This window comes from Vigna unguiculata, chromosome 10 (assembly GCF_004118075.2).
Source record: "Vigna unguiculata cultivar IT97K-499-35 chromosome 10, ASM411807v1, whole genome shotgun sequence".
Classification (NCBI taxonomy): Eukaryota; Viridiplantae; Streptophyta; class Magnoliopsida; order Fabales; family Fabaceae; genus Vigna; species Vigna unguiculata.
In genome coordinates, this window is record NC_040288.1 from 40,420,115 (window position 1) to 40,435,761 (window position 15,647).

At 29.6% G+C, this 15,647-nt stretch overlaps 3 protein-coding genes across 3 annotated transcripts; 1 reads left to right on the top strand and 2 right to left on the bottom strand.

Moving 5' to 3' along the window:
* Positions 1 to 3,280: 3,280 nt before the first annotated feature.
* Positions 3,281 to 4,101, top strand: LOC114166249 (MAPK kinase substrate protein At1g80180). Its single transcript, XM_028050961.1, has one exon. The coding sequence runs from the start codon at positions 3,481 to 3,483 to the stop codon at positions 3,817 to 3,819; it is 339 nt and encodes a 112-aa protein (XP_027906762.1). The 5' UTR covers positions 3,281 to 3,480; the 3' UTR covers positions 3,820 to 4,101.
* Positions 4,102 to 6,108: 2,007 nt separating this feature from the next.
* LOC114165820 (peptide deformylase 1A, chloroplastic/mitochondrial) lies at positions 6,109 to 8,843 on the bottom strand. The gene is made up of 4 exons (XM_028050406.1): positions 8,314 to 8,843; positions 7,916 to 8,005; positions 7,745 to 7,812; positions 6,109 to 6,729 (listed from the first exon to the last, which is right to left on the bottom strand). The coding sequence occupies exons 1-4, from the start codon at positions 8,785 to 8,787 to the stop codon at positions 6,489 to 6,491; spliced, it is 873 nt and encodes a 290-aa protein (XP_027906207.1). The 5' UTR covers positions 8,788 to 8,843; the 3' UTR covers positions 6,109 to 6,488.
* A 3,917-nt stretch (positions 8,844 to 12,760) lies between these two features.
* Positions 12,761 to 14,353, bottom strand: LOC114165863 (metallothiol transferase FosB). The gene is made up of 3 exons (XM_028050476.1): positions 14,072 to 14,353; positions 13,779 to 13,884; positions 12,761 to 13,230 (listed from the first exon to the last, which is right to left on the bottom strand). The coding sequence occupies exons 1-3, from the start codon at positions 14,227 to 14,229 to the stop codon at positions 12,973 to 12,975; spliced, it is 522 nt and encodes a 173-aa protein (XP_027906277.1). The 5' UTR covers positions 14,230 to 14,353; the 3' UTR covers positions 12,761 to 12,972.
* Between the last annotated feature and the right edge of the window lie 1,294 nt (positions 14,354 to 15,647).

Sequence of the window (15,647 nt, forward strand, 5' to 3'; positions counted from 1 at the left end):
ATTTGAAGAACATAATTACGAGGGTCATTTTCTATATAATTGTGGACCAAGCCAAAATTATACAATTTATTTTATCTTAAAAATCTAATATGTTAGAAATACTTTTTTCTATAGTTTTTTTTTTAAATTATATGATTAAAAGTTATAAAAAAAAAGAGTAATTTTGGTGAATTCTTACCATCGTTTAATGTTTTTATAGATATAATAACAGTTGTTATTGTTTTAATAACTTTGAGATCATATCGTTAAAATATAATATAGAACTCGTACCAAATTCAAAGAATTATGTTGAAATAACATTAGTAAAACTAAAGTTAATTAACCTATCTGATATATTTTGTTCGTTCTGGATTTGTGATCTTTATTATTACCTTTTTTTTCTAAAAAATGTTCTAGATGGTTAAAGAAAAATTGTGTGTTTTAAAAAAATTTTATTTTGATTACTAAATTATATAAGACTATTAAATATATTGAAACAAAAACTTATAAAAAATTGCAAGTTTGAATTATTAATAGAGAAAAAAAAAAGTTACAAAAAGCATTGTTAGCATCTTTGTTAAAATATGCACTTTGTTTTCCGGTAAGAAAAAAAAAAAAAAAAATATATATATATATATATATATATATATATATATATATATATATATATATATATATATATATATATATATATATATATATATATATATATATACTTGTGACCCTTAAAATTAGGAACAATAATAAAAAAGTCATAGTACATATTGAAAATAATTTTTTAAATGTGTAAAACATATGGATAGAAAATGATAACAATAATCATAAAAGAAAACACGAATAATTTAAGTACGAGAAAACTCTCTCAATGGGTATAAACAACTAATTAAGCTCTACTAATATTAAATACGACTACAAAATAATCAAATAAAAAATACAAACAAATGCATGCCATAAATGAATACATCAAAACAATTATGTTTTCAAATTTAAAAAACATGTAGATAAAAGCCTAAAATAGATTCAAACATTTCGATGAATATGATAACAAATTTTGTCTCTCTTTAATTTCTTTTTCTAGTGGTCGTGGAAATAACACTATTTCTTGACCTAAAACACCATTCACCATTAGATTAAGAAGTTAGACAAAATAAATTTGACTTGATTAGAGGTCTCACATTCATAATTGGAAATTACAACCTATGTTAATGAAACTAGTGACATTATATTAAAAATAAATACATGGGAAATGTTGGTGTAACCCCTTTGTGTTAATTTTGTTAATTAATGATGTCTAGATTTAGCAAAAAGTACTTAAGTTATTTCCTAAAATGAAATGCATGTACGTGGTGATGGGTTTTCCTTCCATTTACGTATCGTCTTTATCTTCAAAACTGGGATGCAACATTAAGTTACGTAACTACGTGGCTTTACTAATTATAATCCACACACACCACATGCGAATCTGCTAAACACATTGCTTTTCATTCAATCTTCTTGCAACTATGACCAAATAAATTAACACTTTCAATGCTTAAACAGATTATTAAAATGAAATTTGGAGTTGGAGGGATTGTGTGAAATCTATGAACACAACATGCAAGCAAGCTGGTCCACCAAAATTATAAAATATGTGATCCATTGATTAAGTCAAATTAAATTAGATCAAATGTTATACATAGTTTTTTTAGGTTAAATTATTTTGATATCTGTTTTTGTCAAAAAGTATCAAATTGATCATCCAATTTTATTTTTTTAAGTTTTAATTTGGTTCTGACTTTTAAAAATTTGATGCAATTTAGTTATTTTCGTTAAAGTTTTTAAAATGGATCAATGATTTTTCATCAGAATTGAAGTTGTTAATAAAGATGATTTATTTTATTGTTGTAATTAATATAATCATAGTGCTAATTTTGATTAAAAAATCATTTATTTGTTTTAAGAAATAACCAAATGATATCAATTTTTTAAAAATCAAAACTTAAAAAAACTGGATAACTAATTTGATATTTTTGAAAAAAACTGAGATCAAAAGAATAATTAAACTCTTTTTTTAAGTGTTTCTATTTTCAATAATTTTTGTTAGGTGTATGTTTGAAGCTGTACAACCAAACTTCATAAAAATTGCCAGTTTAATTTGTATTTATTATAAATAGATTCATTTAACTATCATCATTCAACTACTCATTATACACGTCAATTAGATCATTAGGTACAAACTGATGGATTTTCATATTTGAGATTATATGTTTATTTAATATTATATGATTACGATTTGGCATCTTGCTCCTTTCGATTTTATATTATAAATATATCCGAATTTTTATAAATAGTTTAAAATATTGATAATCAACTATTAGATAGGATTGGGTTGAGTAGCTAAAATAAAATGTTGGAACATTCAAAAGATTCGAAAAGGTGAAATAAATTATATTTATAATTGGAGATGCATGTTTATAAAATATTTTTAATCGACATTAAACATGTAATTATAAGTATTATGAAATAATATATAAAAAGTGAATATTTAGTAACTCAAATGTTAAGATAACAGCTTAACCAAATTTATGACTTTAGCTAGCTACATTCGATTTTATCTTCAAACTAAGAATTTAAATTCATTTTGTCTCTGTAATTGATTTAAAAAATCATATATGAACCATATATATACTCATATCTGCTTAATGTTAGCATTTTTCATCAAAATCAGTATAAGTTAAATGTCCAGAAAAATAAAATTATTTTTAATCTCTACTCACATTTATAGATAAACAAACATTATTACATTAAATAGTAATTATATTTATAATATATAATTGAAAAAGTAATTTTTTATTATAAATAAATATTTAAATTTAAAAATAATATATAATTATACAGTATTTACTCTTTCATCATTTTAGTAACTATTTTTTAAAATTTAAAGAATTACTCATAATATTATTTACACAATATTACTTATAATATTTTTTATTTCAATATCTAAATTTATTTTATCTATAATTATATTTATATCTCTATATTTACAATATATACACCTTTCGTTTTTTTTTTTAATTTTACTCTTTTATTTACAATTTTTAAAATTTAAATAATTTATAAATATTTAAAAAATATTCACGCTTATGTTTACTCTAACTGTCTACAATAATTATTTATTTGCATATATATAATAGTGTATGAAAAAAAGTTTAATTTTTAAAATTTATTTAGAAATTTTACGTGTTAGAATAATAATTAATAGATATAAAATCCCAAGAGAAGGTTGACTCCGTCACCTCTGTGTGACCCTTTTCTTCACCATCATCACCATCGTCATCGCTCTCTACATAATAATAACGTTCACAGTAAAACTCACGCACCTATATATATATACATATATATATATATACCCACACATCAACAATCTCTTCAATTAACCTAAACCTAGAAACATCCACACATTTATACAGAGAGAGAAAAACAGAGGAACAGAGAGAAAGAACACACAGAAGCTTCATCTTCATGGCTGGTCTGCAAAGATCTGCGGTGTCTTTCAGGAGACAAGGTTCATCGGGGCTTGTTTGGGACGACAAATTAGTGTCTGCTGAATTGAACAACGACCAAAACCAAGACCAAAAGGCTGCTGCCGACAACCTTAACGCAAAAACAGCAACACCACCACCCACCGCCGCCATCCAGAGAACCCGCTCCAACGGCGGCTACCGCATGGGAAAAGTCTCGCCGGCGATCGACCCTCCCTCTCCAAAGCTCTCTGCTTGCGGCTTCTGCACCGCTTTCTCTAAAACAGGGGAAAAGGGTCGCCGCCGCGCAAAGCCCACCGCCAAGCACCGTTCCAGGTAGGTCTTTTTCTTTCCGGTGGCCGGAGATTGCTCCCCGAGAATAGTAGCAGTGGTCTCTGTTTTTTTTTTTTCTCTTTCGAGTTTTTTTTGCTTGTTTCATTTTTCAATTCTCTATGGTTTGTGATTGTAATTATGTGTATACTTGGTGGATCGATCGACCTGGAATTTTGATCTTGTACAAAGTGAATCTTCATTAATATCTTCCACATGATTATGCTTTTTCAAACTTAGCTTCAGTACATTGCAATATCTCAATATCTCAGAACACTATAATTATGCTTCAGAACCATCTCTGTCCTCTGTGTTGTTTTTTGCTTTGTTCATTGTGAATCTGTGATCAGTTGCAAACAGAAGGAAAGACAAGACAAGGTTAAAATTTTCATGTGATCGTTTTCTTGTTCCTTCTATCTTCTTCTGCATATGACAGTAGATTGATGAACAATAATGGCATAACCTAGAAATTAGTGTTGCTGTGACAGGGATTAAGCAACCCTTTTTGGCTATACCTATGAAAAAGTAATCAGAGGTAGCATCTATTTCTTCTCTTGATTTTGGGAATTCAATCAATGTGGCAAAATCCTTTTTTTTCTTAATCTGGGAAAATCTTTATGCATGCTACCTTTTTATTTTATTAATAATAATTTATTTTGTGAATGTGCTATAATTAATAATTCCACTCATCAATTATTGCTGTCTTTAAACTTTAATCTTCGGTGTGAAACATCATGGCATCCAATGATCCAATCCAAATACCTTTTTTTATTTTATTTTTTTTCACAAAACTGGGAAATTTAGATTTTTTTTTTCTTTTTTATATTTCAGTGGCGTGGTTGTTTAGTCAAATAATTTTGAACTATTTCTGTGGTCAAGACTCGGAACATAAAGTTGACTGGTTATACGACATAGAGCAAGAGAATTTATTTATTAAAAAAATATAAAAAGTTGGTAACAAGAAAAATCAAACGCTGATTTGTTTCGGAGCATTGAATTCATCAACATGGGTGGTGCTGGATCTCTTAATCATATACAGCCAATAATTTATTACAAAGTTGAAAAAACGAAATTGTCCAAATAGAAATCAACATGGTTTATTATCATATAATAATAAATATAGTGTTCATACAACGAGAGAGAAAAAGGAAAAAGACAATCACTTAATCATGACGTGATTCTGTGATCACTAATTACTTGTTCTTCTAGAATCATCGGACAGAAAAAAACATTAGCACTAACTTGTTTCACATTAATTAAAGATAACAATAACTTGTAGTATCTATACGGATATAAATTTTACAAGTTAATTAGTTTTATAAAATCTAGTTAAATTCAAAATTTACTTTTTAACTGTTATAGTCATACTATATTGAGATAATTTCAAACTGTTAATTTCAGATTATTATTATTATTATTTAATTTCACATTTGATAAGTATATTGTGGGATTAATGAAATATGCTTATTAAGAATTTGGATTTGTTTGATTGTGGTGGCGTTGGACATTGAATGATGGATGTGTTTCAAACATTTGTTGTTAGGTCACAAAACAGACAACAACGCCGCCAAATTTGACCGTCAAACGTTACTTTCATTTATGTTCCAATGTTGTAAAGCCAACATTTTGTTTCCTCTAGGTATCTGTTTTTACGAAGAAGAAAGTACAATAATTTCACATTGTATTTTACATATTTATTCTATTATAATTATAATTATAATCATAATTATTAATTTTTTAATCAACATTTATAATTATAATTTATTTTCTAACAAGTGTTCTTTTATTACTTAAAAGAGCTGCACAATCTAATAACTTTAGATTGCCTTTTTTTTTTTTCTTAATATTGTAGTTCTGTTCTTAATACCATATGAATAATATCAGACAAATTCTGATAGAAATAGAGGGGATGAATCGGTTCAGTGCATTTAATCACAAAATTTGAAATTGACAACTTCAATGTAAATGAATAAAATGCACTGAATGTAGTAAGATAACATAAGTTCAGACAAAAAAAAATGTCCATGATTAAAATTATTTACTTTTTTTTAACAATATATTAATCGATATTTTTGTTCTCCTGTGATAATTTAATTACTATTACTATTTAGTAACATTCATAAAAAGAATGGTCACTAAGTTTAAAAATAAACGAGTTTTAAGGACTTGTATGTATAAAAATGTCAGTTTTTATATATTAAAAATGATTTTTTTGTTGAAAAAAAAGTAAAAGTTATCTTCTTTTTTCCGTTCAAGTTCTTCCTATTTATGGATCCTTGTCAACACACCTTTAAACAACTATCAAAACCTACCCTGTTGAAACTGAAGTGGAACATGTGAAAACATAGGTTTCAATCTCAATGAAGTAACTGCTCAAAAATGGTGACAAATGAAAACCCAAATTTTCTTTTCATAAGTACAATGGAGTGAAAAATCTAGGTATCATCCCATCATCAATAACCAAACTTCATAATCTACAACTAAGAATTTCTTTCCAAAGTACATGATACAAGATTGAAACTTGAACATTAATTGGTAGTGTCTAGTGCAATGGCTACTCTTGGCAAAAATGGTGGCAATGAATCTGGTTTCCATTCACGGTTTACAGAAGTCACTAACATGAATCAGAAATCTGTATTCAGTTCCTTATCAGAGACAATTGCAGGCTGAAAAGTAGGGTTAGCGAGGACCAAGTTTGGGACATCCCTGAGCAAGAGGCAGGTCAAGGTTGTCCACAGTTCTGAAAGTTCTAGGTACCATCTTATCAACATACAGAGTTCCATCCAAATGATCACATTCATGTTGTAAAATCCTGGCCTGCCACCCAGAAGCGTTTATTTTGATTGGTGCACCATAGCGATCCAAACCTGTAACCTCAACCTCAAGGGATCGCTCCACCAGTGCTCTAAACCCATCAACACTGCATAATGTTATGGAAAAATGTTACTTGACACCAAAAACAATCATCTGATAAGCCACTGTAGGGATAAAATGATCATTAAAAAAATAAACTTTTGTATTTATAAAGAAAAAGAGAGTGGAATATAGTAAAGGGTAATGTCAAATGAAAGTTAAAACTCTCTGGGTTTCAAAATACCATTGTCCATATGATATACCAGTTTAGGATGTCTGTATATAGTACTGTAGATAAAAGGACAGAACATATATGATTGCTCATACAAGACCATATCCATTTTTTCTATGTTGCTTTTAGGTTTTCAAATGCTGACTTTACACTATATTGGAAGAGCTATTACCAGCATAAATAATCCGGTAAGTCATTTGAGTACTAACAGGTTGGAAGAAATCTCACTCAAACATGGCATAAAATTAACTGATTAAGACCATATCCCTTTGGGAATTGCATCGATGTTCTTGAATTACAATCATGGTACCTCACAACAATTAACAAATTATAATTTTGGAATGCTTCAAGTTTGGATGTCCACAAACCTCAAGAATATTAGACATCAAACTACTAAAACAAAACAAATACAGCTTCAAGTCAGAATACATAAGGGGAGTATGCCAGACTTGAGCAATACATCAAAAACATTCATATCAGTATTTAAAATTTTGAAATCATCAATGTATATGCCAACAATCATCTTTAAGTTAGTTCTACCAAAACCAATATTGCTATGCATTAGCAATACTCTTTTAGCCATTAAGCAAAATCATTAGACAATGTCAAATTGTTTGCCTGCCTCAGTTCCTGCATCTTATAACTAGGTCTTCTTGTAGTATTGAGAGAAATGGTGCATGATTTTGGTCTCAGATAAAAAAAATAGCCATTTCCCATGAAAGGACCAATAGCCTACAGTGTCAAATGTTTAGACATGCACAAATTTCCAAGAGTAACAAGAAGTGTATGATAGGTTCTACTGTCGTCTCAGATATGAAATTTTCAGTCTAGCAAAGACAGAAGCACACACCTCAAGCACCCTTCAAAAAATAGAGCAGTCTTCTTGCTCTTCTTCTCTAGTTTGGGATTCAGGATGACCTGCCTCAAGAGAACTAATGAATGATGTATTAAAGTAACAGACTTAAGGGTAAAACTGTAGATTTAAATTGAATACTCTCCTTTTCTCTGCATATCCACATACCAAAAGATCAAAGGGTCTTCTATCTTGGACTCTAGCCTCTTCCTTCGAGACATAACTAACATACTCTTTGGTATCCTCCAAAACAATTATCTGCATATATGAAAAGGCAATAAAATATATTTTCACACAACTCCACATAGTTCTGTGATAGATATTCTAGCACAATAAACCTCATTGCTTTGATCTATCAGCATATTGTTAAAAAAATAAAACAGCAACCAACATCAGTGAAAATACTGTCTCGGAAAAGTTTAGATTTTTTTTCAAGGTAAGCCTTCAAGACACTTTCTAAGACATCAAACTACTAGAACATTGCAAGTTAGAGTACAATTGTAAAAATGAAAAAGACACAAAATCGGGAACATATAAAACACAAAATTAAGAAAAATGGAACAGACCCTGAAAGGAATTCCAATCTGGGGAGCAGCAAGACCAACTCCAGGAGCCTTCCTCATGACCCGAATCATGTCATCAATGGTTTTCTGAACTTTCTCCGACTTTATCTCACTGGGATCAACTTCCCGAGCGGGCTCGTGCAGAACAGGGTCACCGGCTTTGACGGTGTCAGGTAAATTTGTCTTCTTCGTATCTGCTCCAAGACCCAGAAACCACCCTGCTCTGGCGGTGCAAATTTGGGAGGTGGATGCTGATTTCCAAAGCAATGGTGGCCTTGCAATGGGAATTGTGGTTAATTGGGTAGCAATTGAACGCCAAAAGATGGAGTTTTGAGGAACAGGCATGGGAAGCACGCGGTGCAAGTGCAAGGCCTCCATGCCCTTTTTTTCTCGCTCTGTGCAGATTGCTGTGCAAATTTCACCACCAACCACCACCCCAGAGAGAGTGTTTATGGCTTGTGCTGTTTTTGGACTCATTAGACAACATATGAATGTTTTTTTAGGATAACATATGAATGGGCTCACTGGACCAGACCAAAACGAATTGTTGGGCTTTCTTGTTATGCCTCAAAACTTATTAAATCAGTTTTTAGGGGTGAAATTTGATGAATTTAGTTATTGTTTTGTTACTTTCATTAGTTTCATATGATTTAATGTTGTTTTTGTCGAAGTTATATTTGTTTCATATGTTGTAATGTTTATGTTGAAGTTATGTTTGTTTTAGTTATTATCTAGTACTAGCAGTTGTTGTCACACTAAAATTTTCTACCGTTTCCTTCATAAATTTGAGAGGGTTCTGTGACGCTGTTGGAAGAAATGCCCCTATCCTTCTGCAGATAAATATTGGATATGGATTAAAGTGGAACCTATTCAGCACAGGATAGAGTGCAAGTCATTTTCATATTTATGCCATCAAATTTCGTAGTTATAAGGAATAAAAAGAAAAAAACAGTTAAATCATGTTTTTCAGATTTCAAACACGTTACTGTGATTACATGCATATGTCTGCATAAAAGCTGCTTTGTGTTACATGAGATTTTGCTTTAAAGATTCTTCTATTGGTTAGCTAAATAGCCACCACCAAATGCAAAGAAACCGCATAAAGAAGGAACTTTTCAATGGGATGTTAGCTACAAAATAATTAAGATAGATTACACCTTTAAATTTTTGACATTTCTACAACTGAATGTAGAGAAATCTGGAACCTGCTGAAAACTCCATGATCATAAAAAAATTTTCAATACCTCCATAATGAAGTCCACGTATGTATAAGAATCACCATGTAAACGAATCATGCTATATTTTTGTATATTTCTTGGAGGAACTTCTTTAATTGCATGCTCTGTATCTATCTTCCTCTCTGCTCATCTTAAGTTAGGCAGGTAGGTGCAGATTCCATGTTGCTGCAAATCATAGTTTATTACTTTTCAGGAAACATTAGCAGAAATTGTCACAAACACTTGGTGCGCAGGATGTGTGTTTTAAATGTATAAACATTAATTAAATGGTGTTATGTAGAGAATTATCTGATGGCATCTGAACCTGTCATTGATGCAAAGAATAAACACATTAGTTTTTTAATTTTTAATATATTAACAGTTTTCAACAGAAACATTGTTTTCTATTTCTCAAACCAACAAATAAAAGTAGAAGCATATGTTAAATTTTTAGCATTTGTCAAAGTTTCTTAATCTGTCAATGGTCTTAAACGCACACAAGATTCTCTACAAAAATAAACTAAAGTTGCGGCAATATTATTTGACTCAACAAAGCAAGAACCTTTGAAGGGTCAATGAAATCATGTCTTAAACAACACTAACAAAAATTGAATTTTTTTTGTTACAACCAGAGAATACATGTACAAGGTCAAATTTGTGGTCATTCATTCACCATTAAAAACAGTATAGAATCACATGATATTGGATTTTCATGAAAAGAAGACATACTTAAAGAAGAAAGTTCTATAAGTCCTAAACCTAAATTTTACCTGCTTGAAACTTCTGAGCATCTTTTAGTTATTTGTTTGTGACCTATCTTTGACTTTGAAAGGTGAAGAAGGTTAGAAGAAAGAGAAAAGAAAAGTATACATATTCTCTTTTGCTTGGTATGTGTATATATATATAATGAAGCATTGATGAGGTTATATACAAAGCATCAACTACATTCAATAGATATTGCAGAACAACAACACTTCACAGAAGCAACAATGGGAAGGAAGAACATGAAGCATGAAGATTTTCCAAAGGAAGAGAAGAAAGAGAGACATGCAAAGAATGCAGAGAAGAATGCAACTGATCAAGATATCAATGTTTGTGCTGAAGCCTTCATCAAGAACTTCAGGCACCATTTGCTACTTCAGAGACTCCAATCCATGGATAATCTCAACCAAACGATTTCCAGGGAACACTAGCTGCATCATATATCAGACACAGACACACAAGTATTTGTCATAAATAAGATAGTGTTATATATGTGATGCATAATAGGTTAATTAATCCATAGTGTTATGTCTGTATTGTTTCTGTAAATTGTGTTCATTGTTTTTCTGCTGAAAGCATGCATTTATACACATTCTTCTGACAGGGTATGAGGAATAAAATAAGGTTGTGGATAATTATAGTCCTTCACCCTTATATCAGTTCTTTTTATCTCTTATTTATCTATCTTATCGTTTATCTAGCATGTGCAATGTTTGAGATAGATGTTTAATTTTTATACATGTAAAGTTTGAAAGAAATAGCTATTTTAATCATAAGGGTCTTTTTAAAATGTAAATTAAAAAAATTGATGATTCAGAATTTGTAGAATGGGAATAAAACGTGATGGACAATGCAATGAAGGAACCTAGAATTGTACGAATGAAAATAATGACAGAACAAGATTTTAAGCAGTGGTCCCAATGTCTTCACCAATGGGAAATGAGAGTGAAGGAATCAGAATGGTCCACCAAATCCTTTTATGCGGAAACGCGACAAAAGATGCTGATTATCAGGGTTACCTAACCTGCAACATTTTCTTATATTTGTTCTTTAAAAAGTGTTTCAGTTTGCAGCTCTCACGTTTCTAATCACTTCATTAGTTTATCTTTTTAGGTAAAAGTTTTAATCAATAAATAAGAATGGACCTAATGAATCAATAACTTAAATAAATAAATAAAAACTAAATACATAGAGTTTACATATTTAATATATAAATTAAATGAAATTAAAGAAATAGATAGAGAGGAGTTAAGATAGAACATTTATCTAAGTCCTACATTAGCAAATTAGAAAATTATAATAGTTTTTGGTCGAAATTATATCAATCTCTTATTTGTATTAGATTAAAATTTTATTGGTACTGTATTTTCTTAATAAATTTTCTTATTAATAAATTCATGAGTATTATGAGACTTATGATATTGTATTTGTAAGATGAATTCTTTCCTCAATAATTTCAATAATAATATCAAAACTAATGATTATTTTTTGTGAGAGACTAATATAAGTAAAGTTTGATTTTTCTACTCATAAACTCATTCTTTAAACATTCTAGGTTGGACAAAATTAATCAATTAGGACCGGTAAAAAATCCAATCCATTTAATATTCATTTTATTAAAAATTTAATCTATTTAAAATCTATTTTATTAAATCTGGATTTTCTGATCTACATTTTATATATTGTATGAATTGGATATTCATTCTCTAAATCTAGATTTTCAGAATGGATAATTCAAAATATCCAATCCAAGATTTCAATTTATATTTTTAATTAAGTTAGATTAAAGGTCAAGACGGAGACTAGTTCAAATATAATTGTATTTGACTCTGTTGACGTGACTCTATACGAAATTTGGATTTCGATCCAAAATAGATGTGGATCCAATTATTTGGATCGAAAATGTCATCAAATTATTTGGATCGAAAATAAATGTGAATCGGATCATTAAAAATCCAATCCATTGTCAACTCTGATGAATAATATCAAAGCTAAAGAGTATTTGTCGTGACAAATTAATACGGGTACAATTTGGTTTTTCTACTCAAAAAACTCATAAATTTATTATTTTAAACTGCCTGTCTTAAAATTATAGATCGGTGAGTTGAAAATAGATAAACCCATGAGAAGAAGATTTTACATATTCAAAGAAAACTTATTTAAACAAATATTTTTACTTTTAAAAGTTAAAATTTAAGTTCTCATTTCTTACTGTTTACTGATAACAAGTGTATTGTTCAAAGAATGTTAATCACCTTAAAAGTTAAAAAGGTGAATAAGATAAGATATGACTGCATTATTTAATTACTTAATGTCCATTTTGGAAGAATTATCCGTAATTAAATGACATGTAATCATCCCATTTGCTATGATGTGAACGTGGATCACTCGATCACAAAGTTTATCGCAAAGCAAGTACTTTACAAAAACTACATTATTTTAAAGCAAAACTCCACTTTAGAACACTGGCATCGTTGGAAAAGCACTACTCTGTTTGCCAAATTGCTTGTTATTTTATTTCATGATCATATCACAATGGAAGAAAGAAACCGAACAAAAGAGACACCACGATGATAAATTAAAAACTCAGCTACATAAAAAAGTTTAACTTAACTGCTCCTTGATCCCTATGGATATTCTCTTCAAGATTCACCACTCAAGAACTTCAGGATCATCATCCTCATCACAGTTGCTGAAGCATGTTTTGTATCTGCTGCTGATTCTGCATTTTCTCAAGATTCACAAGGGAACATGGTCTTGCCATTTCACCAACCAAGGGAATCACAGGGAGGCTATCACAGTTGCATATCTCGATCATGAATCCATCAGGGTCGTGGAAAAAGAGTTGATCCACTTGAATACCACCTTCCTCCACTGTTGCTCTCACACAAGCAATTTCCATCTCCTTCAGCTTCTTCTCCACTGCTCCCATGCTCTCACACTGATCAACCACAAATCACACATATCATAAATTTCACATCAAAACAAATTTTCCTACCAATCAGCTACACCACACACTAAAACTCGCGTACAAGTATGTATAATAAGTTTCTTTGTGTTTGTGTTTGTGTGTGTTTGTTTGCGTTTGTCCTTACTCTTCCCAAAGTGAGCAAGAGAAAACTCAGAAGTGTAGGCAAAAACAATATTGCACGCAAAAACTTGTCTCACATGGATATATCAAAAGTTAATGATAGCTGCATAACACTAAAGTTTGAGTGCGTTTTGTGAAAAAGTGGTCAGATATCAGAAGTGTATAGGCAAATACAAAGTAGAAAGAGATAAATGGAAAATACTGAAAAGATCATGATTTCGTCTATCTTTTGTTTGATCTTTGTGTTTATATATGTTTCTTTTGTTCTCTTTCTTAAAGAAATCATTGATTAATCCATATTCAATGTACTTCTTGAATTCTGATCTTCCTAGAATCATGTCCAACGTGATGTGAAGTTGATTTTCAATTTTTCACCATGGATGTGCAATGATTCTGACCTGAAAAGATATATGATTATCCTTTGGGTTAATTTCCTTCTTCTTTGGCAACTTTTCTGGGTTCTCTGCTTCCAGCAAATGAATTCCAATACCGTAGCCGAATAGCCTGCGAATTAAACACACACAGAAAAAGAAAACCCTATCTGGGATAAGAAAACAACATATATTTGGGGAAAAATATGTCTGTATGTTCACTTAATTAACTGTCTCTTTAACTTAAAAATTGGATCTTGATCTTAATGGTTTCTGATTACGATGATTATGATGATGATGATGCGTGTGAAAGTAATTACCATGCCCCATCAAAATCAAAAGAACCAGGCCTCCTAATGGGGAAAAACCCGAGAACATTCTGGTAGAAATCCATTGATTCTTCCACTGATCTGCATATGAGGGAGATATGATTCACAGACTGAAGGCGCAGAGGGTTTTCAACACCGTTGTCCTTCATTGTCAACCCAGAAACTGTTTTCAACAAAAAAAGAAAAAGAAAAAGAAAAACCAGAAAGAATGGAAAATTGAAAGAAATCGAAAGAAATGAAAAAACTTTGAAGGGAGAAAGACTGTCACGGAAGTGGCATAACTGCTACTGCTCTATATAGAATCACAGACACTCTTGTTGAGCGCCACGTGTCAGTTTCCTTGTACGTGTCAGATACGTATTTTGTCGATTGCATCAACCACTCGATGCTGACTAGGATGTTGGCAGTGCGTGCGGGGTCATGACACGTGAGCTTGCACGCACGAATCACAACACTTATGGTAGGCAATTTTTTATTTTAAGTATTTTTACTCTAAAATAAATATTTACTAAGTGTGTTAACTTTATTTTTATATATAAGTGTGTTAACTTTATTTTTATTCTATTTTTTAAAATTAAAAAGTAATTTGTATCATTTTTATTGTTAGGTAATTTTTATTATAAATATTTAAATTTAAAAAAAGTAGTTATTGAGAAAATTAAATAATTAAATTTATATTAATAATTATTTAAAATATAAAATTAAAATATAATTATTTTAATTTAAAACAAATATTATTTAAAATATAACCTAATAAAGACGCTATAGACATTATCCATTTGTCATTCTTAATAAGAACTTACATAAATTTCACTAATTTTGTTATGCATTAAAGACTTTCAAAAAATTCATCTAATAAGTGTATTATTAATTAGCAACAATTAATGTTTAAAAAGAGTTTTTAATTACAATACATAAAAAATAAATAAATAAGTGAATTAAAATTTAATATAAAAATATATAAGTTTTATTATATAATGACATTTTAAATATTTTTCTTCCTTTTCTATTATGTCTATTCATGCCCTTATCATCTATAATATTAATTTCTATTCAAGCAAAATGTGTTTTTTTAAGAGTATATCACTCAAACTAGAAGATGTTGTAAAAGTTTGATTGACGATTTTTTTGTGAAAAGTCGTCAAAAATTTAATAAATACGTAAAGAAGTATCTGTTATATGTGATTTACTAATTGACATTAACGATATATAACAAATACTATACCTAATAAATATGACATATGATTTATTTCGATTATATTCACTTATTTTTCGTTTATTTTCATTTATAATTTTTAGAATATCATGATCGAGACAAGAGCAATGTGCTTCATTTTCATACATTAATTTGAAGCATAATGTCGTATTCTTAGAATGTAATTATCATGCTACAATTCATTGTTTGACAATGTTTTTAAGAAGAAATAAGAAAGAAAATAAATAAAACATAATTTAAAATTTAAATAATTTGGTATCCTCTGATATCGTTTTGAATTGACATAAAAGTTAAATTTGATGACATTAATTAGACTTTAAAATGTGTCATCCACTAGTTTGAAAAACAGTA